Source organism: Leptonychotes weddellii, chromosome 12 (genome assembly GCF_054177405.1).
Source record: "Leptonychotes weddellii isolate Sample4059 chromosome 12, ASM5417740v2, whole genome shotgun sequence".
NCBI classification, from domain to species: domain Eukaryota; kingdom Metazoa; phylum Chordata; class Mammalia; order Carnivora; family Phocidae; genus Leptonychotes; species Leptonychotes weddellii.
This window is the reverse complement of record NC_138380.1, coordinates 46,150,572-46,167,863: the sequence shown is the minus strand read 5'-3', so window position 1 is coordinate 46,167,863 and position 17,292 is coordinate 46,150,572. Positions and strand designations below refer to the sequence as shown.

General features: G+C 35.2%; 1 protein-coding gene across 6 annotated transcripts in view; it reads left to right on the top strand.

The window, feature by feature from the left end:
• PALS2 (protein associated with LIN7 2, MAGUK p55 family member) overlaps nt 1–17,292 on the top strand; it is a 115,033-nt gene that overhangs the window by 55,495 nt on the left and 42,246 nt on the right. For all 6 annotated transcript variants that reach the window (XM_081800396.1, XM_081800397.1, XM_081800400.1 and 3 more), the window contains 3 exons: nt 6,821–6,973; nt 11,046–11,198; nt 11,935–12,162. In XM_081800396.1, coding sequence (XP_081656522.1) covers nt 6,821–6,973; nt 11,046–11,198; nt 11,935–12,162 — 534 coding nt within the window. The remainder of the gene's footprint in view (nt 1–6,820; nt 6,974–11,045; nt 11,199–11,934; nt 12,163–17,292) is intronic.

The window sequence follows — 17,292 nt, the reverse complement described above, 5'->3', positions numbered from 1 at the left end:
GAATGTGATCAGGCAGGAGACTAGAACAAAGCCATACAGTAGAGATTTAGGGTATATTTTGGTCTGTTAGAAGAAACTGTGTCCCAAAATTTTAAAGAGAGAACAACTTATATATATACCAAAAATAAGGTTAACTACAATGAAGGGTTAGAATATGATGCTAAAAATGAAAAATAAAAAAGATTTTTTTTTAAAATAAGTCTTTTTTTTTTTAAGATTTTATTTGACAGAGAGAGAGACAGCTAGAGAGGGAACACAAGCAGGGGGAGTGGGAGAGGGAGAGGCAGGCTTCCTGCCGAGCAGGGAGCCCGATGTGGGGCTCGATCCCAGGACTCTGGGATCATGACGTGAGCCAAAGGCAGACGCTTTATGACTGAGCCACCCAGGTGCCCCAAAAAAGGAAAAGATTTTTAAAAAAGGGATTGATAAGATGTTGGTTGAAAAGGGGAAAAAGAAAAATTCAAAAAAATAGAAAAAGGAAAAAAAATTTTAAAAATTAACTTTGAAAGACTAAAGAATCATGGGGAAATAAAACATGAATTCTATGTGCTGTATTCCCCTAGTGCTGCAGTTCTGCCATTCTCATTGATTGGTAAACTTGGTCTTGGCTGGCTGTTCTTGCTGATCTTCTGGGGGAGGGACCTGTTGCTGTTGATTCTCAAATGTCTTTGCCGGAGGCAGAATTGCCCCACCCTTGCCAGGGTCCGGGCTAAATAATTTGGTTTGGTTTGCTCTCAGTAGCTTTTGTTCCCTGCAAGTTTTCCATCAGCTTTGGAGGACGAGAGTGAAAATGGCGGCCTCCCAATCTCCGCTGAGGAGGAGCCAAGAACTCGGGGCCCCACTTCTCAGTGAGCCCCCAGAGAAAAGCAGTCAATCACTCCCGTCTTCCCGGTCTCCAGCCGCACTCCATGCTCACCCAGCCTGTGACCGAGTGTTTCTATCTCTCGCACACAAGCCCATGTGGAGTCTCCAAACCCAGCAGATTCCTATGGAGCTCCCAAGCCGCTCCACCTGGAGGAGGAAGGGGAGTCTCCCCGGATCTGCCACTTGTTGGGTCCCTGCTGGAGGAGCAGTGGCCCAACTGTGCTGCCAATTAGGGTTTATGGCAACCCCGAGCTAAGAGCCCACTCCTCGGCTCCATCTCTGCAACCGGCTTCCCCGCTCCGATACCTGGGAGCTCTGCCACACTCAGGCATCCCTAGTCTTCCTATGACCCTGAGGGTCCTAAGATCACACTGTCCCAGCGAGGGTTCCACCCCCCCACCCCCGCTTAGCCACTGGAGCGACGTCCCTCAGCGGAGCCGACTTCTAAAAGTTACGATTTTGTGCTCTGCTGCTCTATCACTTGCCGGTAGCAGCTGATGGAGGTCCCCTCCCCCGCGGTCTTTTTTCCCGAATATTGCCTCGGATTGACTTCTCCGCACGTCCTACCTTCCAGAAAGTGGTCGCTTTTCTGTTGAGAGTTGCTGCTATTCTTTTCTTCGAGCTCCTGTTGAGTTCGTATGTGTTCAGAATGGTTTGATCCCTATCTACCTGAATCCCTGGGACCAGATGAGCTTTAGGTCTCCTACTCCTCTGCCATCTTGCTCCTCCTGTCTCTTATAAACTTTTTAAAATGTTTTATGGCCCATACTGTGGTCTGTCTTGGTAAATGTTCCATGTGAGCTTCAGATGAACATGTATTTTGCTCACTAGTCTGTTTCCACTAGAAAAAAAATGTGTGAGAGTGTCTTTTACTATATTCTCTCCAACGTGGTATGTTATCAGAAATTTTATCCTTGCCAATCTAATTAAAAAAAAAAAAGAATATTGTACCATAATTTTAGTTTGTACTTATCATCATGAAGGTGGTTGTGTATCTTTTCATATGTTCAAGAGGTATTTGAATTTCCTTTTCTGTGTATTTCTTGTTCATATTATTTGCCTATTTCTCTTTATGTGTTGATCTTTTTCTTATTGGTTTATAGAAATCCTTTATGTAGGGGTGCCTCGGTGGCTCCATCGGTTAAGCATCTGACTTTGGCTCAGGTCATGATCTCAGGATCCTGGGGTCAAGCCCCACATCAGGCTCCCCACTTACCAGGGAGTGTGCTTGTCCCTCTTCCCTCCTCCTGCTAGTGCTTGCGTGCTCTCTCTCCCACTCTAATAAGTAAAAGAAGTCCTTTATGTATAAGAAAATTAGCCTTTTGTCTTTCAATATGATTTGTAACTATTTAAATCCTAGTTTGTCATTTGTATTTTGACTTTGCTGATTTTTGACAAGAAGAAATTTAAAATTTTAAATGTAGTTAATTTTATTGGGCATTTTTTTGTTTAATTTATAGCTTCCAGATTTTGCAACATAAGTTAGAAAGGTCTTTCCCACTCAGAGATTATAAAAAGTATTCTTTTATATTTTCTCTGAATATTGTTATAGCCAGGCTAAAAAAAAAAAAAAAGGTCTTTCTCATTTTAAAAAGTATAACAGATTCCCATTTCTAGTTTTTTTTGGTATCTGCGTGGTTCTCTTTTTCTACAGATAACTCTAAGAGTGGATTGGCAATGTTATTTAGAAGCTCCCTGAGTACTTCGATATATAATTTATCTAATCTAAGAATTTGAACTCCTTTTGTTAACTAGATTTCTGACAAGTTCTTTACTCATTAGAGAATTCTAATTTATTTATACTTATTTCATCCATTTTTTTTTGTTCAGAACAAAGCTCATTCTCTTTGATACAATGTATGCAGAAGCAAAATAGAAATTGACTTTTCTATTACCTGTCTCATTTCTATTTTCTGCTCAAATTCTTATTTATTTTTGACTGTGGGCTTCTCTTGATCTTTCTCTTCCTAAAGTCTCTAGAATAGAAGGGGATGATTCTGTCCACAGCAAAACTTATTTCCCGTTTACTTAGCTTTTTCAAGAAACATTTAATGAGAAACTACCACATACTTAGCCATATTCAAAGATAGAAACAAAATTTATGATGTTTTGGTCCTTTTAAGGAGGAAAGGCAGGGTTATTACACATAATGATAATAGTATTAGATATAATAAAATAATAGTATTTGTCACTTTAGTTATAGCCCACAACTTGTTAAACTTTTTTTTTTTTTTTGCTTGCAAGCATGGTTGGACTATGCCTAGAAGAAATACCTAGAAGTCCTGAAAGAACTTTTTCTTCTCTGCAGTTCATTTTTCTAAGGTGCAGTGGTAAATAGGATTCTCAGAAGTGGACATACAAGAAGGCTAGGCCATATTTGTATCAGCTCCAAGTGTTCTACGAAGCCAGTCATGGCATATTCTTTCAACCACTTGTGGCAGGTAGAATATATTTTTATTAAGTTATGCTAGCTTTCTAATAGTATCTTTTCTTAAAGGAAATAAGACCCATTTATTCAAATAGCTTATTATTCATCTGTCCTTCTGGTCAATTTTCAGTATTTCCTTTGACCTTTTTTTTTGGTCTTACCAGTTAAATTCAAGTTGGCACTTGCCTCTTTTTTTTTTAAAGATTTTATTTATTGAGAGAGAGAATGAGAAAGAGAGAGCATGAGGTGGGGAGGGTCAGAGGGAGAGGCAGGGAGCCCGATGTGGGACTCGATCCTGGGACTCCAGGATCATGACCTGAGCCGAAGGCAGTTGCTTAAACTGAGCCACCCAGGTGCCCCATGACACTTGCCTCTTAAGAGCTACTAAATAAATTCTGACTTTAAAGTGAATAGAGGTCCCAACTTCTTTCACAGTATCTTAGAGCTTAAAAATCTACATACTAACAAATATGGACCTGCTTTTGCTTTCTTGGGAAAAGTAAAGTTGATCTTAATAGAACCCAACTATATTTTAGAAATTGGCTTTCTCTGTTAATATAATTATAGCTGCAGTTTCACTAAAAAGCCTCTTTTTTTTTTTCTGAGAATTTCTTATTGTGTAGTGAGATTCTTTCCTACTATAGCACCAATCTATGTAGTTGATGTGAAAAAACCTTTGGGTATGTTTGTTTTTATAACATAATTTTGCCCTCCTACTTGACTTCCTCTTTCTGTTGGGTCTTTCCACATTCCCATGTGTCCTCACCCAGTTTGGGAGCAATAAGGTAGATGAACATAGAAACAAAGGGAGCTATATTAGAGTTCTCAAGTCAGTGATCATTTCTTTCTCTTTGTCCCAGTGTCTTGAATTGAATTGATATATTACATGACCATAGGATATTATAGAAAATATATTGACCTAGTACCTGAAAATTGTAAGGCAGTCATTATCTTTTTCCTGGAGAAACAGGTGGTATTTATAGCTCTTACTTGGAGCAGAGGGGGTGCAGGTTGAAGGGATGGGTGGTATTCTGAACCACAGGAGGATGAAAATAACTGTGTGGATAGATGCAGTAGAACAGAATTAATAATACATCTGGACTAGAAGAGCATGCTAACAAGCAACAAATCAACCAGCAGTCAATGAGAGCATATCTCACAGTTAAATGAGTTAGAATAATGCATCATATAATAGATGGAATAATTAACCACAGTATGATATTTCAGTGGCTGTCTGTATAGTGATGAAGTCACATAAGCTTTAGTAGGTAAGCATTCAAGCCTTGGTATTAGACTACCTGACTCTGCCACTTATCAGTAGTGTGGATTCAAGCAAATCACTTTATCTTATTTTGCATCAGCATCTATGTCTGTAAGGTGAAGATAACAATACACCTACCTTTGCTTAATACATACACACACTCACTCGCACTGCACTGAGAATATAGTTCCAGACACATACACAAAAAGCCCTCAATAAATGTTGTTTCTTTACTTCCTTTCTTTCCTTAAACTTTCTTATACTACCATAAGAGTAATAGAGTATTGCAAGCTTAACAGTGCTAAATTAAATATTTGTTAACAGCAAATATTTGTATTAAAGCAATAAGCAATTCTAGCTTGTTTTGTAAGAGTTAATAGCTAGTTTTGTCCATTGTTTTAGGTTTTTTCCAATGGTGATAATCATTCTATGATATAAGTTGAGTGTCCTTATCATCTTACCCTTATTAGGCTTATATTAAACTTTCAGAAAGTTACAGATCTACCCATTTCATTCTTTTTAAAAGGAAACATTTTTACTTAGAAGAACATTAAGTAACAAATAAAAAACATTACAAGTCAAAAGACCAAAGAAAGGAAAAACTTTTCTGTTTTAGTACCTTTAACACCACTCTTTTTCCTGTTTTTTGAACAAAGGTTTTCACAAATGATGTCTGCTTCCCTCTTTGCAGAGAATGGTATATAAACACAATCTTGGCTAAATGTAGAAAGATAGTGTAGTTTCTTTTTTTTTTTTTTAATGTTATGTTAATCACCATACATTACCTCATTAGTTTTTGATATAGTGTTCCATGATTCATTCTTTGCATAGAACACCCAGTGCTCCATGCAGAACGTGCCTTCTTTAATACCCATCACCGCCCTCCCCTCTAGAACCCTTAGTTTATTTTCCAGCGTCCATAGTCTCTTATGGTTCGTCTCCCTACCCATTTCATTCTTTGTAGCATTCTCTAATCTTAATTTTTTTCTTATCTAATTTTTTTCTTATCTAAAATGTAATAGAAACTCCTTCCTCTAAATACATTTAGTCTTTTGACATTTTTCTTTGTTTAATAACAGTTATAATTTCTTCTGTCATTTCATATGACTTAAAATTTTTTTCTTAGGTGTTTCTTAAAAATGTTGCTTAATATATAGCCCCCTCTTCCACTTAAACACTTATTTCATTCTTGTGAGTCACCTAGAAAAAATACATTTAAATGAAAAAAATCGCATTTTAAAAATCAGACTGTTCGTCTTTGAAGGATCCACTCTATGGTAGACATAACAGCTAGAGTATTATAGGTACAGATAAAGTTTAATTGATACTATTACTACTTGAAACTTGGGTTTTTCCTGAGCACTTACAGAATGGATCTTAAAATATTAAATACAAGATTTGTCATCTTACATGGTTTCATTTATACATTAAGTCTTAACAGTTATGCTTTGCCTGCCTTCAAAATCAGACAGCAACCATTCATCAGAAAAACAAAGAGCACTTAAAAGAGGGAGACTGCTTAGTGTTCATTTTCAGTTTGAATTTAAAATTCTGCTTTACTCCCACTATTAAAGGCTAATTAGGGCTACTTGTTTCCTGTGACAGTGTGATTCATGGTCCATTTCCCGTGGAAAAGATGGTGAGATTTAAAAAAAAAAAAAGTGGCTTAAGATAAAGAGACACGAGGGGATCACTCCCCCTAGTGAAATCAAACAGTCCTTCAAGGTCCAGTTCAAGAGCTGACTTCCCTGAATTGACTTATTTTGCTGATTTTCAAAATTGGAAAAATGGTAGCTTTAGGATTTGGTGCTCCCCAAATGATTTTTATTATTTTTTAATGACAGTCCATATAATGATTACATTCCTATTTTTTAATTTTTATTATGCATAATCATTTATTTTCATGAAGCATAAGCAGTATCATCTAGAGTTTGAGCCTAGACCAGAAAGTCATTAGGAAATTCTATTGGGTAGGAAATGTGTTTTTTCAGTTGTCATCTGACCTATTTAGTTTTTTTATGGTTTAGTTATTAAAACAAGTTTTCCATGACTTTTAGAATAGGAATAGAAGCCAAGATTTATTATATTGCTTGATAACATTTACTATAAAATCTATATATTGCCTCTGATTGGAATATTAAATTTGGTTTCAATGTATCAAACTTTCAAGTAGTATCTTTTCAAGTGTTCTTTATGAAAAGAAGAAAACCATGGTCTGGAGCAAAACAATATGTGTTATGACTTTAATTATACTGTTATCTTTTCAGGCTCACGAGAGGCTAGAAGATTCAAAACTAGAAGCTGTCAGTGATAATAACTTAGAATTAGTCAATGAAATTCTTGAAGATATCACTCCCTTAATAAATGTGGATGAAAACGTGGCAGAACTGGTTGGTATACTCAAAGAGCCTCACTTCCAGGTAAATTTTACCTGTTACTTTTCTTCCCAAGTCCCCTGTATTCCCAAAGTATTCTCTTTTCGTAGTTTCAGTTTAAGGTGATTTATTTAAGGTTATTTAGAGCCATATTTTGTAAATATGTAAATTCCAACTTAGGTATTTTAATGTCCTGAAATACCGAGGATATCAAAACAGACACACACAACTAATACACACTACATAAATGTATAGCAGAAATACATTGTAACGGGTTTTCCATTGTGTAATTAAAACCAGCCTTGATTCACCACCAGACCACATGCCAGAGACATTTTTCTTACTGTGATAATAGGTTTTCCTTCCTCACTACCACTGTTTCACAGCCCTCCCTATTAAAGCTATTTCAGTATTGCTTCTGAGACTGAGATGCAGTCAGTGACCTTGGAACAAAAGAGAACTGTGTAAGGATAGAAACTAATCCATAACATTTCCTCCATAGGTGCAAAAAAATAAGTGCAATTTAAGCTTTGGTCTGTAGCAGTGAAAACTAAATCTGTTTAACAAAAACATCAGTTTCAGAAGAGAAAGTGGAGGGGAGTGGGGAGAGATTTCTTCTCAACCTGTAATTTAGTGTGGCATTGGGACAGTATTAGAAAAATAGACCAATGGAAGAGAATAAAAAACCCCAGAAATACATACACATGTATATGGCAATTTGATTTATGATAGAGATACTACATTTTAGGGGAGAAAAAATGGACTGTTCCATAAGTGGTTCTGGGCTAAAAGAATAAAATGTTTTTCACTATAAATCTTAGCATTGCAAATCAAATGGCAACACCTCTTTGGTTTTTCTCAAGGAGTTTCTGTGACTCTTCAACAATGTGGCTGCAAAATACAAAGGTTTATAGTGAGTTGGTTGCTCCGTGAATCAGTATCTTAAAGTACAAAAAAATGGACACATATCAGAGACATACATGCTCGTGCCAGTTGATGAAGGCCTTACAAGGCACAGTAAGCCATTTGGACTTTATCCTGAGGACAGTGGGAAACCATGAGAGGAGAGAGTGGGAAGTATTACACAAGGAGAGGGCAGATTATGGAACAAGTTGGTTAAGCACTAAGGCAAGAAACTATGATGGCAGTGTCAAGAGTAGAAAATATGAGGATTTTCAAGTTTTAAGCAGTAAAATCAACAAGACTTGGTGATTGGTTACATGTGATAGTTGCAGAAGAGAGATGTGGGAAGTTGGTAAGGATAGGATTTCTAACAAATAATTGATGGCACTCACTAAGATAAGGAACACTCTAGAAGAAACTGACATGTTAATGTTAAGGTAACCAGCCATGTTAAGTTTGTGATACCTTAGAAGCATCTGGTAGAGCTTTCAGGCATGCTATATATCTTTAATAAATATATGAAATTTAATAAGTATATAAATTTATATAAAGTTTAATAAATATAATTAGAAAATACTGGCAAGCAAAAATTTAAAAATTAAAACATTGCATTCTTACTACCCAGATCTTACTATACTATCCTAGTACATATTCCTCCATACTTTTTCTATGCAAAATGTACATATTTTTCTCTTTACTGATTGAGATCCTTTTGTACAAGCTATTTTGTAACTTACCCTTTTTTTTTCAGTCATTGATTTCCACTTTTCCATTTCAGTGGATCTCCATCTCATGTAATACACATATTATATCCAAACATCTCCATTTGACACCAAAATATTCTTTACAGCTGGTTTGTACTTATGGGTTTCCAACCTAGATTCATGTGTGGCATTTGGATGGACCATCCTTTCTCCCTTGATTAGGATGTTGACCTATTAAGAGACCAGACCATTGCCCTGAAGAATGTCCCACTCCCTGGATGAATCTGGTTGTCTCTTCGCTGTGTTGTTTAGTTATCCCTTCTATTTCCTGTAAACAGAAGTTCTATCTAAAAGGTTGATGATTCAGGTTAATTATTTGGAACTAGAATGCATCATTAGTGATGTAATGCAACATGAATTAAACTACATCAGAAGATGTGTGACACCTGGTTAGCCCACCAGTACGGTTGCTGAGATTGGTCCCTTGATTAAAGGCATAAACAGTCTAATCCTTCCTTTGAAATACTTTTCACTAGGACATAATCTAGTGTGTTATTATTCTAGGAACAGTATTTTCCTGTTCAACCATTTATCTACTTATGAACACAAATTAATCCTTGCCTGAATCAGTATTTTCATTAGAGGCTTCAGAATGACACTTTTCAGATTCTGTCATTCAACATTGTGTAGCTGCTGTTCTTATAAAGTAGAGCTTTTCCTCATCAACTGAACTATTTAGTTAACCCATCATCATGCATTTCATACTGAAAAATCAGGGAAATGCCTGATCCTTCCCTTTACCAGTTTATAAAGTAAAGAATTATTTAAAATAGCAGTCTTGAATGGCAACAGATGAAGTTTTCAGTCCTTCTGTTTTTTAAATAGCATTGTACAGTTACAGATTTTTCATTATTCAGTATGTTTCAATCCTCTACCATCTTTACTCTTTGATTTTCAAATTATCATGACTGGCTAGTTGTGGACAGATTTTTAGTCTATGAATCTGAAGTTCATGAGAACTCTGGAAGTTAACAGTGTTTAAGTAGTGGTTCAAGTCACAGGAGTAGATAATGCTGGCTAAGAAGGCATAGGGTGAAAACTAAGCAGCCCAGGTTAGAGATTTAAGCAACTTCTAGCATTATAGAAATAATCCTTACATGTGGACTTGTGATTTTTTTTTCTTTTTGAAATTTTCTTTAGTCTCTTACAACATATTTTCATGAAATGACCAGAAATTACCAATTTAATTCATATCCTGATTGCTTCTATTCTAATTTGTTGACGTTTTCTCTGTTCTTTCTATTTTGATTTGTTTTTGAGCTCCATCCACTCAAAAATTTTTTAACTCAGCTTTATTGTTGAGTATACACAATTATAATGTAAATGAAAAACTAAAATAAATATATTTAAAAAAATTGTAAGAAGTTCCTAGAAAGCTAGATCAAAGTCATCCATGATGATAGCACATACATAGTAAATGTAGGAGGTAAAATTATATTCACGACCTTTACTGGCTCATTAGGTGTTTTTTTTTCCCCCCCTTAAAATATATGTTTTATAGACTAAAGTCTTTATAAATAATATAAAATCTCTCATCACTGATATAAGGTGCTGTAAATATTTATCCATTTTCTATTGGATGTCTTTTTAGCAGACATTTTATATGTGTAAGAAATATATAGTATTACTAACATAACAATCTTAGAGTAAAAATTAGGGTCTGTACCATTTGAATTTTTTTTTTTTTAAGATTTATTTGGAAGAGAGAGAGGGAGAGAGAGAGCACAAGCAGGGGGAACGGCAGGCAGAGGGAGAGGGAGAAGCAGGCTCCCCCCTGAGCGGGGCTCAATCCCAGGACCCTGAGATCATGACCTGAGCAGAAGGCAGATGCTTAACCAACTGAGTCACCCAGGTGCCCCTTTACCATTTGAATTTGTCTGATACCTAATAAATCGGGATTGATGATAAACATGGAATGATGATAATGTTGATGACAGTGGCGGCAGTGAATTCCAGTGCCTTCAGTGTACCACACTTGGAAATCTAGGTTCAGTTTCCACTGACCATGTCACTTTTTTAAAAAAGTCATAAAACTCGGGGCGCCTGGGTGGCTCAGTCGTTAAGCGTCTGCCTTCGGCTCAGGTCATGATCCCAGGGTCCTGGGATCGAGCCCCGCATCGGGCTCCCTGCTCCGCGGGAAGCCTGCTTCTCCCTCTTCCATTCCCCCCTGCTTGTGTTCCCTCTCTCGCTGTCTCTTTAAAAAAAAAAAAAAAAAAAAAAAGTCATAAAACTCTATCAGTCTCTTCAAATCTTTTAAAACAAGGAATACAATATTGTTTATATTAATGTACTATATATATTTATATTTCTTTAAAAAATTCTGTTGCATTTAGAATTTAATAATGTGTGCCTTGGAAGGTTTTAGTACTCCACTGGGATAATGAACTGTTATTTTTAATAACTTATTCCATCAGTAATTAATAACCGCAGGCTATTTTGAATCCTTATAGTCACTCTTGGAGGCCCATGATATTGTGGCATCAAAATGTTATGATTCACCTCCATCAAGCCCAGAAATGAATAATTCTTCTATCAATAATCAGTTATTACCAGTAGATGCCATTCGTATTCTTGGTATTCACAAAAGAGCTGGGGAGCCACTGGTGAGTAGATAAATAGTGCCGTTTAAAATCTGAAATCTGACATATTTGTGGCTCAGTCATATCTTTTTTTCTTTTTCATAATTTGTATTATTATAAAAAACTTCATGTTTATTTTATCAGTGTTTTTTTGGCTTGTATAGAAATACACAACTGATGCTCTCTTAACTTAATATAGCATACAGAATTAAGCCAAAATAAAATGTTAAGCTGAAATAGAGGCCAGAAGAAGTTTGCTAATGGGCAGGAAAAATTACAGAAGATAACTATTCCACTTCTTCCTGTACCCTTTGAAGAAATAAGCTCAAGTTGCTTGCTAATGATAGTATCAAAACAAAAGAAAGTTATTAAGAATTGAAGCATGGTAGGACTCTATAAGTAGTGAAGTTTTCTGTTCCCTGCTAAAATTATTATTTCTGGGTCCTGACTGTAAGAAAAAAAGAAAAGCTTGGAACAAGGCCATCAGAATGCATAAATACTTTTTCTTCTCCTTTGAACTTTTTATCCTGTGGAATGCAATTCCCATGGAAGTCCTATTTTTATGGGGTGGTATATGTCATCACAGTTGCCTATGGTTTAATGAGATTAAAATATTGAGACAGAGAACAGAGGAAAAGTAGGAAAAATTAACTCACCTACTTTTAGAATTATTTTCTTGTATATACATATTAATGAATATTTAAGATTTCTTCCTAATAATCTAAAATCAGTGATAATTCTGTTTTTTTATTTCCTTTAGGGTGTAACATTTAGGGTCGAAAATAATGATCTGGTAATTGCCCGAATCCTTCATGGAGGAATGATAGATCGACAAGGTCTGCTTCATGTGGGAGATATCATTAAAGAAGTCAATGGTCATGAGGTTGGAAACAATCCAAAGGAATTACAAGAATTACTGAAAAATATTAGTGGAAGTGTCACCCTAAAAATTTTACCAAGCTATAGAGATACTGTAACCCCTCAACAGGTTAGTAATAAAATTCTTGGTAATATTAAGAATACTTTCATTTCTTTAATCACACTGTTGAATATAACCACTACTTGCTCCTCTTTTGCTGAAGAAGAGTGGAAAAACCTATGATTTAAGTGTTCCGAATTGCCTTATTTTGTCATGGGTGAATTTTTGAATTTTGAAACTATTAGCACTGTCTTATTAGGAAGGAATACCAAATGTCTTTGTGAACACTGTGAACCCTAGCATTACAGTAACTTACAGCTAGGTATCTGAAAAATCATAAAGCCTTTTAGTCATTAATCTGGCAAACACTTTTGGCACCTGTTATGTTCCAGGCATTGTATTAGGCCCTGTGAGAAGATAAGAATATAGCTCCAAATACCTCTTGCTTAGTGTTCATGTGATGAGCTGTATGGGGAATGAGGTAAGAAAGGGAGGATGGGTGTATAGATTGAGAAAAATCTTGAATACCTGGATTGTACACATTTGATCTGATTTTTATAACTAATTTTTAGGTAAAGTAGATTATTGAACCGGGTAATGTTCTAATGACAGTGATCATCTAGTTTCATCATGTTGAGTGAATTTCCAAAAGGAGAGAAGTGATATCTGATATCCTGTAACCAGGAAGCAAAACTTTGGAGGTGTGAGGTGATTTCTGAGAGGCAACTCTAAAAGAAGGTTAACACTGTTTGGGTTCAAATACCAATGCTACCACTTACTAGCTTAGCCTTTCTGTGCTTCATTGTCTCATGTATATAGTTAGGGATAATATTTCTTTTCTCAGAAGATGTTATGAGGATTAAATGATTTAATTCATGTAAAACTCTCTTAGCAGTGCCTGGCACATGGCACTCAAAAAGTAGCTGCTGCTGTTGTCATGATGGTGGTGATGAAGTAGTGATGGTATAATAGAATTGTAAAGAAAGAAATGTAATAAAGTAATTGCAGAAAAAGATTTGGCAATCATAGTGGGAGTGTTGGAACTGAGGAGAGGGTTTAAAGGCCTAGATAATGTATAAATAGGAAATATCAGTGTTTTAGATTGATACCTTTAATTATTCAACTTCATTTCACAAATTTATTGTTTCATGGGTAAGTGAAATGATAAGTTTTTACATAAGATACTGCCAGTGATCTTATTTTCAATATGAGAACTTAGAAGTCTAGTTTTCATATTTCCATACAATTCTTTTAAAAAACATATGTTGATTACCTGTTTTACATAGTTCTTTGAAGGATAGGATAAAATGTATACATTTTTTTTAAGTTTTTATTTTAATCACCTGGTGTTCAGCATGACAAGTGCCCTCCTTAATCCCCATCACCTATTTCACTCATCTCCCTACCCACCTCCCCTCTGGTAACCACCAGTTTGTTCTCTATATTTGAGTCTGTTTCTTGGTTTCTCTTTCTCTTTTGTTCCTTTTGCTTGTTTTGTTTCTTAAATTCTACATATGAGTGAAATCATAAGGCATTTGTCTTACTCTGACTGACTTATTTCACTTAGGATTATACTCTCTAGCTCCGTCCATGCCATTGCAAATGGCAAAATTTCATTCTTTTTTATGGCTGAATAATATTTCATTATATATATGTATATATGTGTGTATGTGTACCACGTCTTCTTTATCCATTCATCAATCGATGGACACTTGGGCTGCTGCCATACCTTGGCTATTGTGAATAATGCTGCTGTAAACATAGAGGTGTCTGTATCCTTTGCATTGGTGTTTTTGTATTCTTTGGGTAAATATCCAGTAGTGCAATTGCTATCATAGGGTAGTTCTATTTTTAACTTCTTGAGGAACTTCCATACTGTTTTCCACAGTGGCTTCACCAGTTTGCATTCCCACCAACAGTGCAAGAGGGTTCCTTTTTTCCACATCCTCATCAACACTTGTTTCTTGTATTTTTGATTTTAGCTATTCTGACAGGTGTAAAGTGCTATTTCATTATAGTTTTGATTTGCATTTCCCTGATGATGAATGATATTGAGCATCTTTTCATGTGTCTGTTGGCCATCTATGTTTTCTTTGGAGAAATGTCCATTTTTTTTAATTGGATTATTTGGTTTGGGGTGGTTTTATAAGTTCTTTATGTATTTTGGATACTAACCCTTTATTGAATGTGCCATTTGCAGATATCTTCTCCCATTCTGTAGGTTGCCTTTTAGTTGTGTTGATGGTTTCCTTTGCTGTGCAGAAGCTTTTTATTTTGATGGAGTCCCAATAGTTTAGTTTTGCTTTTGTTTTCCTTGCCTTAGGGGACCTATCTAGAAAAAAGTTGTTATGGCCAATGTCATGTGCTCTTTCCTGGGATTTTTATGGTTTCAGGTCTCACATTTAGGTCTTTAATCCATTTTGAATTTATTTTTGTGTGCCGTGTAAGAAAGTGGTCATTTTCCCGTAACCATTTGTTGAAGAGACTGTCTTTTTCCCATTGGATATTCTTTCCTGCTTTGTCAAAAGATTAACTGACTATATAATTGTGGATTTCTTTCTGGATTTTCTATTCTGTTCTATTTATCTATGCATCTGTTTTTGTGCCAGTACCATACCGTTTTGATTACTACACCTTTGTAATATAGCATGAAGTCTGGAATTCAGATGCATCCAGCTTTGCTTTCCTTTTTCAGTATTACTTTGGCTATTTAGGGTCTTTTGTGGTTCCATATAAATTTTAGGATTAATTGTTTTAGCTCTGTGAAAAATGCTGATGGTATTTTGATAGGGATTGCATTAAATGTGTAGATTGCTTTGGGTAGTATAGACATTTTAACAATGTTTTTTCTTCTAATTTGTGATATGGAATGTCCTTCCATTTCTTTATATCATCCTTAATTTCTTTCATCATTGCTTTATGGTTTTCAGAATACAGGTCATTCACCTCTGGCTAGGTTTATTCCTAGGTATCTTATTAATTTTGGTGCATTTGTAAATGGGATTATTTTCTTAATTTCTCTTCCTGCTGCTTCATTATTGGTGTGTAGAAATACAACAGATTTCTGTAGATTTATTTTGTATCCTGTGACTTTACTAAATTTCTTAATCAGTTCTTGCAGTTTTTTGTTGGAGTCTTTTGGGTTTTCTTTATATAGTATCATGTCATCTGCAAAGAGTGAAAGTTTGACTTCTTCCTTGCAGATTTAATTTTTGTTGTCTGATTGCTGTGGCTAGGTCTTCCAATACTATGTTGAATAAAGGTGGTGAGAGTGAACATCCTTGTTTTGTTCCTGATCTTAGGGGAAAGGCTCTCAGTTTGTCACCACTGAAGATGATATTAGCTGTCTTTTCATATATGGCCTTTATTATGTTGTGCTATGTTCCTTCCAAACCTACTTTGTTGAGGATTTTTATCATGAATGGATGTTTTACTTTGTCAAATGCTTTTACAGTGGCTGTTGAAATGATCATATGGTTCTTATCCTTTCTTATTGATGTGACGTGTCATGTTGACTGATGTGTGAATATTGAACCACTCTTGCAACCCAGGAATAAATCCCACTTGGTCGTGGTGAGTGATTTTATTAATGTATTGTTGGATTTGGTTTGCTAGTATTTTGTTGAGGATATTTGCATTTATGTTCATCAGAGATCTTGGCCTGTAGTTCTTTGGCCTGTGTTGTCTTTATCTAATTTTGGTATCAGGGTAATGCTGGCATTACGGGGTGAATTTGGAAGTTTTCCTTCCTTTTCTCTTTTTTGGAATAGTTTGAGAAGAATAGATATTAACTCTTCTTTCAGTGTTTGGCAGAATTTGCCTTTGAAACCCTCTGGTCTTGGACTTTTGTTTGTTGGGAGTTTTTTAATTATTGATTCAATTTTGTTGCTGGTAATTGTTCAAATTTTCTATTTCTAATTTTCTATTTTTTCCTGCTTCAGTTTTGGTCGGTTATATGTTTCTAGAAATTTATCCACTTCTTCTAAGTTGTCCAGTTTGTCAGCATATAATTTTTCTTAATATTCTCTTATAATTGTATTTTTGTGGGGTTTATTATTATTTCTCCTCTCTCATTTGTGATTTTATTTGGGTCTTTTCTCTTTTTTTCTTGATAAGTCTGGCTGGTGGTGTATCAGTTTTATTGTTTTTTTGTTTTTGTTCTTTTTGGTTTTTTGAAGAACCAGCTCCTGGTTTCATTGATCTATTGTTTTTTTAGTTTCTATATCATTTATTTCTGCTCTAATCCTTATTATTTCCTTCCTTCTTCTGATTTTAGGTTTTGTTTGTTCTTTTTCTAGTTCCTTTAGGTGTAACATTAGGTTGTTTATTTGAGATTTTTCTTCTTGAGGTAGGCCTTTATTGCTGTAAACTTACTCTTAGAAATGCTTTTGCTGCATCCCAAAGGTTTCATACCATTATGTTTTCATTTTCATTTGTTTCCATGTATTTTTAAATTTCTTCTTTGATTTCCTGATTGATCTATTCATTGTTTAGTATCATATTATTTAACTTTCGTGTATTTATAGTATTTCCAGGTTTTTTCTTATGGTTGACGTCTAGTTTTATAATAGTGTGGTCAGAAAAGATGCATGGTATGACTTTGATTTTTTTTAATTTGTTGAGGCTTGTTTTGTGGTCTAATATGTGATCAGTTCTGGAGAATGTTCCCTGTGCACTTGAATAGAATGTGTATTCTTCTGTTTTAGGGTGGAAATTCTGAATATATCTGTTAAATCCATCTGGTCCATTGTGTCACTCAAAGCCATTGTTTTCTTGTTGATTTTCTGTTTAGATGATCCTTCCATTGATGTAAATGGGGTGTTAAAGTCCTTTACTATTATTGTGTTATTATCGATTACTTCCTTTATGTTTGTTATTAACTGTTTTATGTATTTGGGTGTGCCCATAGTGGGTGCATAAATACTTAAAATTGTTATATCTTCTTGTTGGGTTATCTCTTTTATTATTCCATAGTGCACTTCTTTGTCTCTTGTTATAGTTTTTGTTTTAAAATCTTTTGTCCAACGTAAGTATTGCTACTACCACTTTTTTCTGACATCCATTTGCATGATAAATGTTTCTCTGTCCCCTCAGTTTCAATAGGCAGGTGTTATTATGTCTAAAATGACTTTCTTGTAGGCAGCATATAGATGGGTCTTATTTTTTTAATCCATTCTGTCACTTTATGTCTTTTGATTG